The sequence below is a fragment of the Amphiprion ocellaris genome, chromosome 22 (assembly GCF_022539595.1).
Source record: "Amphiprion ocellaris isolate individual 3 ecotype Okinawa chromosome 22, ASM2253959v1, whole genome shotgun sequence".
NCBI lineage: Eukaryota > Metazoa > Chordata > Actinopteri > Pomacentridae > Amphiprion > Amphiprion ocellaris.
In genome coordinates, this window is record NC_072787.1 from 25,740,440 (window position 1) to 25,757,744 (window position 17,305).

A 17,305-nucleotide genomic window follows, 5' to 3' on the forward strand; every position below is an offset into this window, starting at 1 on the left:
AAATAGCAATATTTGACACAATAAGCAAAGTTTTTCAATCCAAATAAATTCCCAAATCAAATGAAGTTCCCCAAAGGATCTCATAAGCTGCAACAAAATGCTGTGCTCCAAAGAAATTCACAGAGATGTGAAAGACTCATTGCCAGTTATAGAAAACACCTGATTTCAGTTGTTGCTGCTGAGGGTGGTCCAACTAGTTATTAGGTTTAGGGGGCAATTACTTTTTCACACAGGGCCAGGTAGCTTTGAAGAATTTATTTATCCTTAATAAATAAAACCATCATTTAAAAACTGCATTTTGTGTGTACCTGGGTTATTTTTGTCTGATATTTACATTTGTCTGATGATCTCAAATGTTAAAATGGGGAAAATATGCAAAAAAAAAAAAAAAAAAAAAAGAATTTGAGAAGGGGGCACGGTACATATCTGGTCAGTTTACTTTCATGTCTCTGTTCTGGACTAAACTGACAGTTTTGTTGAGAAGCCATGTCCAATAAACTTTCAAGTAGAGTCACAGATGTGTGATTTACAGTGTCTTGTTAACTACTGCATCACTTCTGCTCTGAAAAGTAGTGTTCTGGAAATTAAAAGTGTAACAAGCGTCCCTGTTATTAGTCTATGGAGCTGCTTATAAATAAACTATGCTGCCTATAAATTTCATAATAGAGAAACGAGCCACCCAGCGCAACATAGTGGCTCATTGATGTGTTTATAATTGTTTTCTTGGTGCACAATAAAGCTCCACGGCACAGAGGAATGACTTAAATTAGATTTTGGATACAGAAACGATGCTTGTTAGCACTGGGTCACTGTTGTTGTTGTTCTGTTTTTCTAATGGGATTGCTTGAGAAGAATAAAACTATTGAGAAAAGGACCACAGCTATCCTTTGAAGTGGAATCCTCTTTAAAAGTAACAAAAATAATAATGGCTTGTTACTTCAAGAGGACACGATCCCAAAGCTATTTCATATATAATGGAACTTTTAGGTCACATTTTGAGGTCAAAATCCCTACAAGATTCTCTCCGGATATACATGCACGATTGAGTTATACAGAGTAAAGAAAAACCCTCAACTTTATTTTTTAAAGTTTCTGAGCAACCACTGATGAAACCCAGTGAGCCTCAAAGTCCTTCCCTGATCGTTGATTTAACCTTTAAAAACTTCATCGCTGTGTGTCAGTTACATTTAGAAGCTGTTTCCATACAATAATTCTTTCCTACCTTAAAATGGATTCTATGCAACTCTGAACCATTGCTACCTTCAGAATGTGCAGATCTAACAAGAATAAGAAGCAGAAGCAGGAGAAGAAGAAGGAGGAGGAGGAGGAGAAGGAGAAGAAGGTTTTCTTACGTATGAAACCCGGTACGCAGCAGTTTGAACATGGAAATGCTCAGCCATGAAGCTGACTGCTTATTTCACTCATGATGTGTCCTCTAGAATATTAAAAACACAATATGAACACGTTACCACGGTAACAGAAAAAATTCACTGGAACTTAAAGACACTGTAGAGGCTACTATGTGAACGACCTAAGCAGGCCACATGAGCCATAAGAGTGCAGCTGATCTGACAGATAAGTCCAGGCTGCTTTATGAGTCACCAAATGCAACCAGGATTATAGCGACTGACCCGTTCCAGTTATTCCTGCCAAGAAGTATTGAAAACCTTAAAATTTTGAATAAAAAGAAGTGTTTGACCTTTACTAAAAGCCTTACATTGAAAAATTCCCTTATTTTCATCTAATCACAAGCTTGTGTAATAATTAAACCAACAAATAAAGTGATCAAAGATGAGAAAACCTCAGTTTAAAACACAGGCACCAGTAAAACTACTAACGAGGTGCTGGAAGAAACACGTACACTTCAGTACACTTGAATCAAAGATAGCACAGCTGCTTCCGATGCACACAGACAGACCCAGGGCTGAACAGCTGACAAAAATGCAGATCAGCATCCCAGAATAATGCATTCAGCACTTGTCGTCGTTGACAACCTCTAGACTGGCACAGTGAGATGTTGAAATACATTCTGCGGGAATCTGTCACAGTGCAGGGATGTCACTTTTAACAAGCCATTAGGTGTCATATTCTTCAAGTTTTCTTCGTATTAAGAACACTTTCAACTAGAAAATGCCCACTTTTTGGTTATTAAATGAACTTTAAACGATTTAAGATGAACTGTGGCATTTTCAAACACTGGTACTGGAAAATTCTCTGGTTGTATTTTTTATGTTTCCACATTTTCAAGGCCGTTCCACACAGAAGCTGGCCCTCAGCTAGTAGTAGAAGAAGTAGAAGAAGTAATCGTAGAAGAGGAAGAAGCAGTAGTAGAAGTAATTGTAGAAGAGGAAGAAGAAGTAGTCGTAGAAGAAGTAGATGAAGTAGTAGAACTAGCAGTAGTACAAAAAAGTAGTAGTAGATACCATGCAAGAAGAGGAAGAAAAAGAAAAAGACAAAGAAGCAGAGAGTAATAGTAGTAGAAGAAGTAGTTGTACAAGAAAAAGTAGTAACAGCCGTAGAAGAAATGACTTAAAATGAACTGTGGCAGTGCACTGCAGCATTTTCAAACACTGATATTGTAAAATTCTCTGGTGATATTTCACGTTTCCACATTTTCTGAGGCAATAATGATGAAAAATTCCTCCGGCGCGGAGAACAAAGGCATGAAGAAGTACGGCTATTTGTATACATCTCTCTGGATATGTGACCAAGGCCGTTCCACGCATCAGTTCGCCTTCAGCGCTGCTGCGTGGGTTCAGGATATATCAGGATGAACAGCGGCAGATCTGAAGTTCCAGCGTAGCACCATATGTTACAACCGCAAGGATCAAACACACCGACTACACGAGAAGCATCTCCATTCTCATATTCCCTGTCATGTCAAAGCCAGACCAATATAGAGATAAAATTATGGTCTGTTTAGAGTAACTGCTGCTTTACATTATGTGACAACAAAAAGTCTCACTGTGTTTCTATTAAGCAGCAGACTGAAGTCAAACTGTCACTTCTAGAAGCAGAATGTAAACTCTTCTAAACATTTCTTGTCCGTTCAAATTTCTCAAAAAAAACTTCATTGCTGTGTGTCAAAGTTATCATTTAAATGTAGAAGGCGTTTCATACAATAATTCTTTCCTGCTTTAAAATGGATTCCATGCAACTGTGTAGCATCGCTGCCTCCAGAACGTGCAGATCTAACAAGTTCCTCTTTCTCCACCCTTTTATCTGGAACTTGATGCAGCTCGAGCACACCAGCTCACCTAGAACTCTACTAAAACACAGTAAAACTACTCTACACAACGCAGTAGCAAGGTGTTAGATAGGGGAAACTCTGATTCAGAAAAAGAAGTAGTAGAAGGAGAGGAAGAAGTAGTAGCACTAGTAGTAGTAGAAGTAGTCTCTGTGTCTCTGTTAATCAGACTGAAGCCACACTGTCACTTCAACAAGCAGCCTGTAAACACTTCTAATCATTTCTTGCCGTAACAGTCCGTGCAAATTTCTCTAAAAAAAAATAAACTCTTCATAATCCAAACCAGCATTTCATTTAAGTCTCACCATTAAGGAGGCATTAATTTAATGGTTCCATCATTTCCGACGCCTCATTATGCAGCAGCTCACTTAAGCTGAGTGAGATGTGGGACTCTTAGTGCTCATGAACTCTTTCATCCAGCAGAGGGCAAGCTAAAGCCTGACCTGCAGCCTTCAGCTCCCGCACGTCAGCACATTGCAAAATTACGCCTCTTAGCCGAGACGCATTTGCATGAAATGGCCATAAAAGTGGGGGGAAAAATTGCAATCTAGTACAAGTGGCATTTTGAATGTGGCAGAGTTGGGGGCCGGCGTTTGATGGGCGCCGAGGGCCTCCGGGGGAAACACAGTGGATGTGCTTGTGATTTTTAGACATGGCTCAAGTGTTCATCTTCCAAAATAAAGCGGCTGCTGTTTACTGTTGCGGTGCCATTTGTCTCGTTGGGCCTTGTTGACTGCTTGTGATACACCGCCAGATGGGCTGTCGTGACCCCAGCCGTTTCGCAGAGCCAATCGCTCACTCAAAAGGGGGGCCACGGAGGTCTCGGTGACTCACGCAATTACACTCCCCACGGTGTCAATCATCCCCAGAAAACACAGCTGAGTCGTGCTGCAGCCAGGTGACACCAGCAAAGCCTTTGAAAGCGTCACTTCGCAGCTTGCATGTTTTGACATACTGTAATAAAGTGCCTGTTTCCTCAAAGGAGTTTCCTGGAAGTCGTAGGCAGGGGAGCTCGACTGCAGCACCTGATGATTAAGTGCACACTCCAGTGGGTTGGTACAAACAGAAAATGCTACCGTGGCAGAATTAGCAATCTGCAACACATTTAAGGAAAAAAAAAAACACAAACTGGTGTTAAAAGTGAGAAAATCTATTCTGTCTGTGTGTTGTTGCATTATTCATTTTCACAGAGGTAGAGCTCTCAGAGTGGTATTTCTTTGTGTACACAGTAAACAAGTTCTCATACAAACATAAGGTGAGGGAGGTTTTTTTGTTTGTTTTTTTTTACAGACTTGATCACATCACTCCTATTTTATGTGCTGGGGAAAGAGGATCAAGGCAAAAAAAAAAATCAATCATGATTTTGAAGAACAAGTAGAAAAAGTAGAATCAGAAGAAGTACAAGTAGAAAAAGTCCTTGTAGAAGCAGAAGTAGTAGTAGTAGTGGTAGAAGAAGTAGTAGAAGTAATGGTAGTAGAGAAAGAAGTAGTAGTAGGAGTAGTAGTACAAAAAGAAGTAGCACTAGTGGTACAAAAATACTTAGTAGCAGATGTCATAGAAGAGGAAGAACTAGAAGAAGTAGTAGTAGTAGTGGAAGAAGAAGTAGTAGAAGTAATGGTAGTAGAGAAAGAAGTAGCAGTAGGAGTAGTAGAAAATGTAGTAGAAGTAATCATAGTAGAAGAAGAGGTAGTAGTAGAAGAAGTAGCAGTAGAAGTAATCGTGGAACAGGAAAAAGTAGTAGTAGTAGAAACGATAGAAGTAATCGTAGAAGAAGAGGAAGAAGTAGCAGTAGTGGTGGTAGTAGTAGTAGAAGAAGACAGTTTCTGAGAAAGAGGATCATCAAAAGCTAATAACTCCTCTGTATACTGGAATGCTTGACCAATGGCGTGGCTCCGTCCTCCAGAGTCAGCAAAACGAGGGAAAGATGACCGCTGCTAATGAGAGGGAGAGTCGGGCCCTCGAGTGCAGGAATTCAAAGAGCAAAGATGATTGAGATAGGCTTTCTGCTGCCATTTTACCAAGCAGGCAAAAAAAAAAAAAATCAATCGTGATTTCCATAGACTCCAGTGAGGGAGTGGGAGTGATAACTGTGCATTACAATGGACCCCCGGTATAATGAGAGCAGGGATCGATAGCTGGCACGCTCACGCTGGTGTTTGCCCTGCTGTTGGCCAACAAAGCTGCTGTAATTAAGGAGTCCAAACACCTCTCAGCTTAGCTCCTGTGCTCCGCAAAGATCCATTTAGCACTTTTGCTCTCTGAATAACTGCGTGCCACGGCTATTTGTATTCTGATGCAAGCTCGATAATTGCAGAAACAAATGAGTTTTAGCTTAAAAAACAGCCCCAAAACAAACCCATGACGCACAACTAAGCCTGGGGGAATTTCCACTCGTATGACGGGACGACAATCAAACACTTCCAAAAGACGGATGTGAGCCCAGTGATCGGTTTCTATCTGCAGCAGAAGTTAATACATATTCATTGAATGGGACAATCACTTTAGTTTTGTGGAGGTTTTTTCCTGAAAAATTAAACTTTCATACTCTCATAATGAATCTGTAATCAGACGAATTAGGGGATTTTGTGGGCTTTGCCGATGCAGAGATTAGCAAAGTTGCAAATGGTTGGGAAAGCGAGGGAGCTAATTGGGATTTAGTGTGCGCACACAAGGCCGCCGGGCTGTCAGGGGCCAAGCTAATCAAACTAGCCTGCTGTGACTGAGACAAGGAAGAAGAACGGAAGCTGCTTCAAGTCCTCTGAGCAACGCCAACAGTACAAGCTGGAAAAACTGTAGGTTTATTAAAGGCGGCGTGACGGAGACGTTAACCCTCTGAATCCCTGGGTAGTAACAGTCGTAGAAGAAGAAGAAATAGTAGTAGGAGAAAAAGTAATTAGTAGTACTCTTTCTCCACCCTTTTGTCTGCAACTTGATGCAGCTCGAGCACACCAGCTCACCTAGAACGCTAGTACAAAAGAAGTAGCAGTAGATGTGACAGAAGAAGAAGAAAAGGGAGAAGTAGTAGTAGAAGAAGTAGTAGTACAAGTCGAAGTAATCATAGAAGAGGAAGTAGTGTAGTAGAAGTAGTAGTACAAAAGAAGTAGCAGTAGTAGTACAAAAAGTAGTAGCAGCAGTAGCAGCAGAAGAAGTAACATAAGTAATCATAGAAGAGGAAGAAGTATGAGTAGTCATATAAAAAGAAGTAGTAGTAGTAGATGCCATAGAAGAGGTAGAAGATAGTAGAAGAAGAACCAGTAGTAGATGAAGGAGTACAAAAAGAAGTGCTAAAATTGCTAAAATGACAAAAAAAAAAAAAGATCCTAACATGGCATAAATTTCCACAAAAAGTTGCAAAAATTACCTGAAAATGACACAAAGAGTTATAAAAAAGATTGAAAAATGATTATTTAACCAAAAGAAAGATAGTGAAAGGGCGACCTGTCCAGGGTGTCCCCTGCCTTCGCCCGAGTCAGCTGGGATAGGCTCCAGCACCCCCCGCGACCCTAGTGAGGAATAAGCGGTGTATAGATAATGGATGGATGGATGGAAGATAGTGAAAGATTAAGGCAGAGGAGGAATAAGAGTGCAAAATGAAAACAACATACTCTCAGAAAGAAAACATCTCATGTAACTATTTGAAATATTTATTAGAAAGTCTAACAGAATCCAATAGCATACAATACAATGAATCATGGATATGCATAGCTTTGTACATAGCAGAGCTGTTGGCTGCTGTTCATATAGTGCAGTACGACACTGCCCTCTAGTGGCTCTTTGACCATTTTTCAACATTGCATAACAGCAACGCTTGATTTTTTTTTTCCCCCTTGTATTCTGAGCAGACAAGACAAGACAAGCTTGTTTGCACTGCTTCCACAACAACAGTATCACCATTTATCCTGCATGGAAACATCACTGTAGCATCTAATCTGGTTGTAAACTGTAATGTGTTGTGGAAATGTTTTTGATTTCTACTTGTTCCCTTCTTTTAAAGGTGGAAAACCTAAATACGGCTACTGTAAATGCTCAGCGAGAAGGATCACTTCAGATCACCTGATTTACACCACAAGAGGCAAAATGTTGTTTTTTTAAATGACATACGAGGAAAAATTCCTGCTTTAACCCTCTGAACCCTAAAACCTGCATGCAGGTTTGTAAGGCATGTTATATTTTTAAAGAACCGTCAAAATTTCACCATTTATCACACCCAGAATCTACGAAAACAGAATGAATCTATGGATTTTAAACTTTTTGAAGGTCCTGCAACTACTTACACTACCATTCAAATTCATGTTTTCCATGAAAACTCACACTTTTATTCATGTACTAACATAACTGCACAAGGGTTTTCTAATCATCAATGAGCCTTTCAACGCCATTAGCTAACACAAAGTAGCATTAGAACACAGGAGTGATGGTTGCTGGAAATGTTCCTCTGTACCTCTATGGAGATATTCCATTAAAAATCAGTCGTTCCAGCTAGAATAATCATTTACCACATTAACAATGTCTACACTGGATTTATCATTAATTTAATGTTATCTTCATTGAAAAAAAAACTTTTTCTTTCAAATATAAGGACAATTCTAAGTGATCTCAAACTTTTGAACAGTAGTTTATATCTTTGTGTTTTGTTAGTTGGAGAAAACAAGACATTTTAAGAAAACACGTTTGTGTGCTGGATATTTTTAACAGTCTTTTGACAGTTTACAGAGAAAGTAAACACATTTGTTGCAGTACTAATTACTCCACCAAGGAACGTGGCGGATTTATGTGACAATCAGTATTGGTCTGTCTGTCTGTTTGTCTGTTAGCAACATTATTAAAAAAAGGACTAATGGATTTGGATGAATCAACAGTTTCTAACATTTTCCAAGTGCCCAAAGGTGTTGTCAATAATGGAGCGAAAAATAGTCACTCTACAAACATATATGTTTTACTACTTAGGTTTTTCATTTGTGCCCTCACTGGTCTTCCCTCTGCTTTTATGGAAACAGAGACAAAAAGTCTCAGATTTTTTGTCATGTGATTGTTTACTACAACTAAGTCACTCATGGTTTCACAGTTGTGCCAAAGAGTGCAAAATTTTTTTAATTTTTACAGATTCTTGTTCGTGCAAAATGTGCATTTTTTTGATAAATTTTTAAATGGGACATGTAGAAAAAAGTGATTTTGATGATTTACAGCCTGGATTTAGTTCAGTTTTCCCCACTGTTTGACACACAGCATAAGCAGTTCAAGGACCTTCAAAAATGTGAAATTCCATAGATTCATTCTGTTTTCATAGTTTTGGGGTCCGATACATGGTGTAATTTTGACGGTTCTTTAGAAATATAACATGCCTTACAAACTTTTTGGGGTTTAGAAGGTTAAAGTAGAAATTTTTGTATGTACACTATCATTCAAAAGTTTGGGGTCACTTTGAAAGCATTTTTTCAATGAAGATAACATTAAATGAATCATAAATCCAGTGTAGACATTGTTAATGTGGTAAATGAATATTCTAGCTGGAAACAGCTGATTTTTAATAGAATATCTCCATAGGGGTACAGAGGAACATTTCCAGCAACCATCACTCCTGTGTTCTAATGCTACATTGTGTTAGCTAATGGTGTAGAAAGGATCATTGATGATTAGAAAACCCTTGTGCAGTTATGTTAGCACATGGATAAAAGTGGGAGTTTTTATGGAAAACATGAAATTGCCTGGGTGACGCGAGACTTTTTGTAGTGTACGCTGATATAAAACAGAGAAAAGACCTAAGAATGCTTGGCTTCCACTAATTGTTACTGTAAATACTGTCCTACATTTCCCATAAGTGGGAAACATGTGCCTAACGGGAACAATGAGACTGTTAATTTTACTTAAAGGCTACTAGAAGGAGCAGTTTTGTTGCCACCACAGATCTCAGGATGTGGCTGCACTGCATGATGGTCCACAGAGGAGAAACTCATCCGTGTGTCACATCTCTGATTCTCCCTGAGCCTTGAAAAAGCTGCTGATCTGTGATAAGAAGGACGAGACGTACTGTCGGTGTGGCAGATAACACAATCAAAGGCCTGTAAAGCTGCACTGGTAATATCTGATGTGATACCCCACTGCTTCCAGTTAGCTTAGGGAATGATAAAAACACACCGCGAGCAGCACCAGTTTCAATACAGAACCTTCTCAGACAGAATTCTCAAGGACCCGAAAATAATCTACAACACATCGCACACTCGCGCTCCTTTCATTTCAGGTGTTTATAAACCTGTCAAATCTTGTCACGAGCTGATGACCATGACCATGTGAGGCTTATCCAGCAGGGAGGCCTGCAGAACACATGCAGACCTAATCAGCGTGTCATTAATCCACGATGAAATGCCTCAGTGGCCGACTGTCAACACGACTGGAAATAGAAGCTCCATGGAGAGGCGAGTCATCAAAGAGAGATTCTGTGCAGCACCAAAAGCTTTAAACGGGCACAAAAACAGAAAGACAAAACAGTTTGGAAGTGCAGAGCGTCCTGGCAGTGGGCTAAAAGTGGCCACAGGACAGATAATGAAACGGACACTGCTGTCTGGAGACGAAAGCGTCTGGAGAGCTGTTTAGTCTGATTCTATTTTCTCCCACAAAGTTGATGGTAAGAGGAGATGAATCACCCCAGAATTAGAACAAGCACCGAGTGAAAGGACAGCATAAATATTGTATGGACAATAATATCAACCGGCTGGAAAAACAAACAAACACACAGGTGGGAATGTGTGTGGACGGACTACAAGTCAACAGCAACAATAAATATCAAATATTCACCTCTGACATGTTGGGAGTCTATTATGGAAGTGATTCACAGCTTTTTGTCTGATGAACTCGGGTACTGTGCTGTCTTCTGTGTATGTTCATTTAACTTATTCTATTCTGGATGTTATTTAACCCTATGGATTACAGAAAAGGGGCTGCACAGTGGTGTAGTGGTTAGCACTTTGGCCTTGCAGCTAGAAGATCCCTGGTTCACGTCCCGGCTTTCCCGGGATCTTTCTGCATGGAGTTTGCATGTTCTCCCTGTGCATGCGTGGGTTTTCTCCGGGTACTCCGGCTTCCTCCCACAGTCCAAAAATATGCTGAGGTTAATTGATCATTCTAAATTGCCCGTAGGTGTGAATGTGAGAGTGATTGTTTGTCTCTGTATGTAGCCCTGTGACAGACTGGTGACCTGTCTAGGGTGTCCCCTGCCTTCACCTGAGTCAGCTGGGATAGACTCCAGCCCCCCCATGACCCTAGTGAGGATTAAGTGGTGTATAGATAATGGATGGATGGATGGATGGATTACAGAAAAGTGGAAATTTCAATGGTGAAGTATAATGTGTTGCTCCTACATCACAGAATAGATGATCCCTGGACACTTTTGGTCATTTATATATTATTTTTTGCTATTTAAAACATTAAGATTTTGAAACAGACATCTAAAAGTAAGCTAAAAACAACTGATAATAAGCTAGCATTGCCTAAAAGCAAGCACATAGAGATTTGCAACAGTTAGCCAAACTGTTTTCTATTACTTTTATAATTCAACAACACGCTATACATTACTTTTATTTGCCTACATTTAACTAAGTTAGCATAAAAGTCTTTATTTTCAGCAATTTCAGTCATTTCTCCATCCCTTTTCGCTAGGGTTGCCACCTTTCAGAAATGAAAATAAAGGACGCCCACCACGGCTCTTTGGGGCCACAGTTCAGTAAAGTTAGAAAGATATTCACAGATTCAGAATTCCAGCATCGATAACTCCTTAGATTTATGTTGTGAAAACATAAACGGTGCCTCTTTTCCATCATTATAAGGCAGACAATGTGCTACAAGCCCAGTTTTATCAACAGCAGCTGTCTTTCAAGTTGCAGGAATAACACTGGTGTCAACAGGAGTCAGCTGAAGGCTGCAGTGATTTTAGTGACACTACAATGTATAAGAGTGAAGTTATTGAATATTTGTCTCTCTTTACTGTTGCAGTGGTTTTGCAAATTGCAGACGGACCCTGTTCACTCCATAGACACCAATGTTATTCCTGTAGCTTGAAAGACAGCTACTTTTGATAAAACTGGGCTTGTAGCACATTGTCTACCTTGCAACGATGGGAAAGAGGCACCGTTTATGTTTAGACAACCTATATCTAATGAGTTATTGATGCTGGAAGTCTGAATCTGTGAATATCTTTCCAACTTTACTGAACTTGGGGCCACTACCACCTAAGGAGTGATATATTTAATTCTGAAAAAAGCATTTAGCCATACTTAAAGCTTTAAGTACTTTATTAACACGGAACTAAAAATGTTGTATTGTTTTATGATCACAGGTTCTGTCTGAAAAGAGATGGCATCATTTTAAACTATGTATGTATGTATCCTTTATCTTGTTTGGCATTGTGTTTTTCATTTCATTTATAACAGAAATTTATTTATTTTAAGGAACAATTATATGCCTATCAAATCCTAATTTTTGCATTGTTTGTGCCCTATTCATTTATTTCTTTAATTACCAGCGCAGAGTAACTATTTTTCCATTAACCCCAGGTCAGGACTAACACAATAATAGCCTATATTTAGGAATCAATGATGCTATAAAAATAATCTAATTTATAATTATAGCTCTGTCTATAAAAATAACAGCTTTGTAACTTTTCCTTTTTCATGTATGACATAATACTTTTCATCTTTTGACATTTTGCTAACATATGCATGATTAAATATTCATGCATTTTGCAGACTCTCAGGGTGAGTTTAATTCAAAGTGCTTTATTCTCAAGTCCCTCGAGTCCCAGTGGGGAAATAGTGTGGCCCCGTATCATCGCACTGAGCAAAACAAATCTGTCAGCCTCAATTAAACCCAGAGCAACACAATGTAACAGTAATTTACATCCACGTCCATCAGTGCTCATACACCAGATCACTCTAAGCACCTCTCCGATCGATGCACATCAGCTCCAAATATTTGTAGCCAGGAAAGTCAATATTAGTGAACACTGGGAAGTCTGCTTGGGATGCTCCCTGCGTGATAGCTGCTGCTGATAAATAAGCTTTTCATACTTCATCTCCAGTGATGTTGACAGAGCCAGATGTGTTGGGAATGAGAGCAGCCTCTGTAACACAGCGCTCCTCTAATGGTTTCTCTGGAAAGACTTTATCATCTCACTCCTTTTCCCCTTCTCGTACTTCCTCCCACATTCTCCAGCTCGGCTACTTTCATCCCACCTCCACTCTCCCACTTTCATCCTCAACACCCCCCTCCTCCTCGTCTCCTCTCCCTTCTCCCTGTTGACTACATCCATACAGAAACAGCAGCAGCCTTGTTGTAATGTGGGTCACCGGCTTGGTAAAACAGATGTGGTACAGTGTCATCATCTTGGATATGGGAGCAGGTGACTGTAAAGTTACTGCAGAGGAAATCTGAGCAGGAAATTGCACCAGTGTGGGGTGGGGGGGGAAAAAAAGCAATCCTGTATGTTTGTCCATCTGATCTGAAGAAAACCTTGCAGTGTACACTTCACAAATTGACTTTTCTTGCTCCTAAAAGCTTCAAATTTGCTTATTTTACTCTAATTATATGAAGTATTCCAGCCTTTATATTACACCAGCATTCACTTCACGTCTCCAATGCGTAAAAACCCAAGAAGCTTTAAAAACAAACAAACAAACAAACAAACAAACAAAAAAAAACAGCATCCAAAGCATCCACTATCCCTGCCACGCTTCTTTCCAGTGTTTCTGCATCATGCCAGGGCGCACGAATCTGCGTGTCCAAACACAAAATCACAACTTCCCCCCAACAACTCTTCCTTACCTTTCCTCCTTTGGAGCATCTGCGGTACGCGTTCGTGGCTCCTGCGGTTTGATTCATGCTTGAAAACTTCTGCAGAACAACAAAAAAAAAAAAAAGCGATGAAATAAAGTAAAGAAGAAGCTCAAAGTTGGATAGAGTCAAATCCGAGGAGGCTGTGTTTGTTTTGTACCTGGTGCGTCCTGCTGGATCTCCTTCCTTGTCGCTCCTCGTTATCGCTTCTGTAAAAGAGCTTGTTTTTTCCCCCCTTGCACTCAGAGATGCGTCAAAATTGTCCAAATATTTCCTCAGATGTATTCCAGAGAATTGAACGAGTTCTCCTCCTATCTTCTGTTTGTTTTTCCGCGCAAAGTGATTGTCGCGAATGTAAATCCGCGGAGAAGTTTCCCACTTAATCAACTAGTAATAGGATACACCTGCTGTATTTGTGTGCGCGCGCGTGTGTGTGTGCCGCGTGTCTCTGCGTTTGTGTGCTGGCGCATGCAATTGCGCAAGCGCATCTCGTCTGACAGCTTGAGTACACGGGCTGGAGAAGGAGCCTGTCAACATTTGCTCGCCCACTCCAGAGCAGAAAGCAGCAGTATGGGGACTGCAGGGAAGTCTGCATGAGGAGAACCTGCACCTACACTGTGCAGAAATGTAGATTTAAATCGACTAAACTGTAATCTGTGTGTTTCTGCTGCATGCAATTCTGACTTCCTGTCTCCTCTAATCAGCCCAAGTGACCTCTGTTGAATTAAAATGACTGGCACCAGGCAGCTAGAAGTGACAAATTGTTTGTGACAATTACAATCATTATCTCAACGGGAGGAAGTGAATTTGTTTAGTTTCAATTACAAGCATAATGAATGAGTGTTACAAGGGCAAGCTTTCGCTGAAGTGTGGCAATTAGCCGGACAGGTTGGTGCTGAGCTGTGACAAAGTCGATGTCACTCACTTTCACAAGTCTTTGCAGCGTGAAGAGGAATTAACAACCACACATGGCTTACTGACTTGGCTTACTGAAAGAGATGGGTGTCAAATTAAAGGAAAAAGCAAAATAAAAGCATTGAAGTGAAGCCTAATGTATTCGTTAAATACACTGTCCAAAAAAAAAGTCGCCACTTGGATTTAACTAAGCAAACAAGTAAGAGCCTTCCATCGGATAATTACTGCAGTGATGAATACATTCAGCTGTAACAACTTATTTAACCCTAGCTGATGCAGTGAGGAGCCTCTCATTTCTTAAACAACCATGTAGGAAGACAGATCTCGTGGTCATGGAAAGGATGTTAACCTGTTTCAGAAAGGTCAAATTATTGGCCTGCATCAAGCAAAGAAAACAACTAAGGAGATGAAACTACTAAAATCAGGTTAAGAACCGTCCAATGCATTATTAAAACCTGATGGATAGTGGTGAACCATCATCTTTAAGGGAACAAATGTGGTCGGAAAGGGAACTCCAGGGATTGGGACTAAACAGCTGTAAGAAAACCACTGATCAGTGAGACTAATCAGAAAAAAAATACGGTTCAATTTGCTATGGAGAATAAAGATTGGACTCTGGAGCAATGGAAGAAGGTCATGTGGTGTGATGAGTCCAGATTTACCCTGTTCCAGAGTGATGGGTGCATCCAGGTAAGAAGAGAGGCAGATGAAGTGATGAACTCATCATGTCTAGTGTCTACCAGCCTGTGGGGGTTAGAGTTATGATCTGAGGTTGGTCAGGTTCAGCAACATTATGTTCCCAAAGAATGAGGTCAGCTGACTACCTGAATATACTGAATGACCAGGTCTTTCCATCAATGGAGTTTTTCTTCCCTGATGTTCATTGACATGTTCCAAGATTCCAGGATTCATGGGGCTCACATTGTGAATGAGTGGATCAGGGAGCATGAGATGGATTGTCCTCCACAGAGTCCACACCTCAGCTCCACTGAGAATCTTTGGGATGTTCTGGAGAAGACTTTGGGCAGCGGTCCGACTCTCCCATCATCAACAGAAGATCTTGGTAGAAAATCAATCCAACTCTAGACAGAAATAAATGCTGTGACATTGCAGAAGCTTACTGAAACGATGCCACGGCAAATGTGTGTCATTCTCAGTGTTAAAGGCGATCCAATGAAATATTAGAGTGTGCGACTTTTTTTTTTTTTTGGACGGTCAGTGTATATTAGCAGATTCAGTGAAGAAATCTGACCAGACATTCATTGATTCGGCTCATGGAAGCATCAAAGGTGATGTTTTTTCCTTCGGTTTGTCCATCAGTCAGTTCCATCAAGATGACATTAAAGAATCATCACAAGTCTTTGCTTCATGCAACTCAGAACAAATGAAACACGAACGATGCAGGCAGCCCTCTGAAGATGCGACGGCAAAATTGCATCAGTACAATAAACCGGAGGATGTTTTCACCAGAAAAAAAATGACAGTTGTTTGAAACGGTGTGAAGTCGGACCACAACAGTTTGGGGTAGATGGAAGGTTTTCTACCACTGAAGTTAATCCAGTGGTTTTGAGCTGGAAAAACATCACTGCTGGGCGACGGGGTTGTTCACAAAACCATCAGAAATGTCCACACGGGTCTGGTTGAACTCACTGACATGCATTTTATACTTGTGAACTTGTGAAGTATTATTTATGAGAGACTAGGTTACCAGTTGGGCCTCAGATCTTCACTATGATTGTTTATTGTTTTGTTTTTTTCTGCTAGAAAGTTGTGGTTTTAAAAGCAGCTTTGTTCTGGAACAATGGAACCACAATGCCAGCAAAGTATACAGGCGAGTCAAAGCCATTTGGTAGCACCACCAGGCAGTTATTTAAGGCTTAGAAGATCAAGTTTCTACATAAATGAATGGTGAAAGAGCCATAATATCAGTTTCAATGGTCACCAGGACATCAAAAACTGCATGTCTAGAATTACTAGTCAAATCTGATTAACAATAGCTCAAAAATAAGATTCATAAAGTATTTTTCCCCAACAGTTACGCTAGATTGGGTCCTTATTTCCTGGTTCGACTTTTACATAGCAGCCTTATAATATCTCTGGTGAACCAGCACAACCATCACATCACAATAACAATGGATTTTTTTTTTTTAAGGAGTAGCTAATACTGTCTACCTGTAAGGTTTTAGCATCTTATTTACCTCACTCTAACAGAATTACATGGGACAGTTATAGTTATTTTGCTGACAGAGTATGTACGAGAAGAATTGTAGGCAAACTCTTTTTATAAACAGGGCTTTTCCATTTTTTTCCCCTAAATGAGCAACATTGCCATGAATGATGTTGCAATTTGTGCTTTTGGGCCTATTTTCTTACTGTTTTATGCATTTATTGATAGAAATTTGGTTAAAGTTTTGGTTTGTAAACCGAAGCAAAAATTATGCGTTAGGAGAAGCACCCCGTTTTCTCCAAAATATTATTAGAACAAGTAGGTAACGTTAGCTTGCTGTGGTGTATTTCTGTGTCTGGAGTGAAACAGGTGAAATTCTCTGGTAGATCTTTTCAGTTTTAGCATTGGTCAAATATCATTCAGTTGAAAATGAAAATATACAGTGACCTCACTTTCCATCTCACTTCCTGTTTTCGAACATGGATTCTGTATCATTACTCCACCAAGGAACGACGTGTAGTTATGTGACGATTGCCGTACGTTTGTCCGTCCGTCCGTCTGTCTGTCTGTTCGCAACATAACTCAAAAATGATGAAATTTTCAGGAATTTTTAAAATTTTTTTTTTTATTTTAGAACATGGGAAAACACGTGAGTTTCTGTCACTATCACACATGTGGTGTCTGAGATTTACAGCCGAGCTAGAATAATGCGACACTCGGTAGCTGGATGAGTTCTGTGATGGGAGATAAGAGCAGATTGGCTTTCGCTATCTTGCCCAAGGACACTTCTAAGGGATATTTGGCAGTTAATGGACAGGCCTCGGTCACTGCAGGGTTCTCAGACCTCTGTTCTCGGGGTTACAGCACATCTCTCTTCCCTCTTTAAATCAGCCCGTTGACAGAATCTATCAGCAGACCATCAGTCAGTGTGGAAGTCCGGCTGTCAGCGTGTTGACACCGCCGACCCGCTCTGACAGGTAAGGACGCTCGAGACTCCGGTTCACCTCCACATTTGAGCCGCGCTGTCACTGCCGGGGTTAACTCTGACCCGTCGACGGTCTCAGAGGAAGGCTCCGGCTTCACACACGTTCATTTCACCACCAGAAGATCTGCACTTCTGTTGTGTTTAACGCCGTGTTCATGCTCCATTTGCA

At 40.3% G+C, this 17,305-nt stretch overlaps 1 protein-coding gene across 1 annotated transcript in view; it reads right to left on the reverse strand.

The window, feature by feature from the left end:
* LOC111565276 (dipeptidyl aminopeptidase-like protein 6) overlaps positions 1-13,486 on the reverse strand; it is a 315,168-nt gene extending 301,682 nt beyond the window's left edge. The window contains exons 1-2 of the mRNA XM_055007119.1: positions 13,230-13,486; positions 13,061-13,129 (exon numbers count right to left, since the gene is read on the reverse strand). Of these exons, the coding sequence (XP_054863094.1) occupies positions 13,061-13,117 (57 nt within the window). The 5' untranslated portion in view covers positions 13,118-13,129; positions 13,230-13,486. The remainder of the gene's footprint in view (positions 1-13,060; positions 13,130-13,229) is intronic.
* Positions 13,487-17,305: the final 3,819 nt, after the last annotated feature.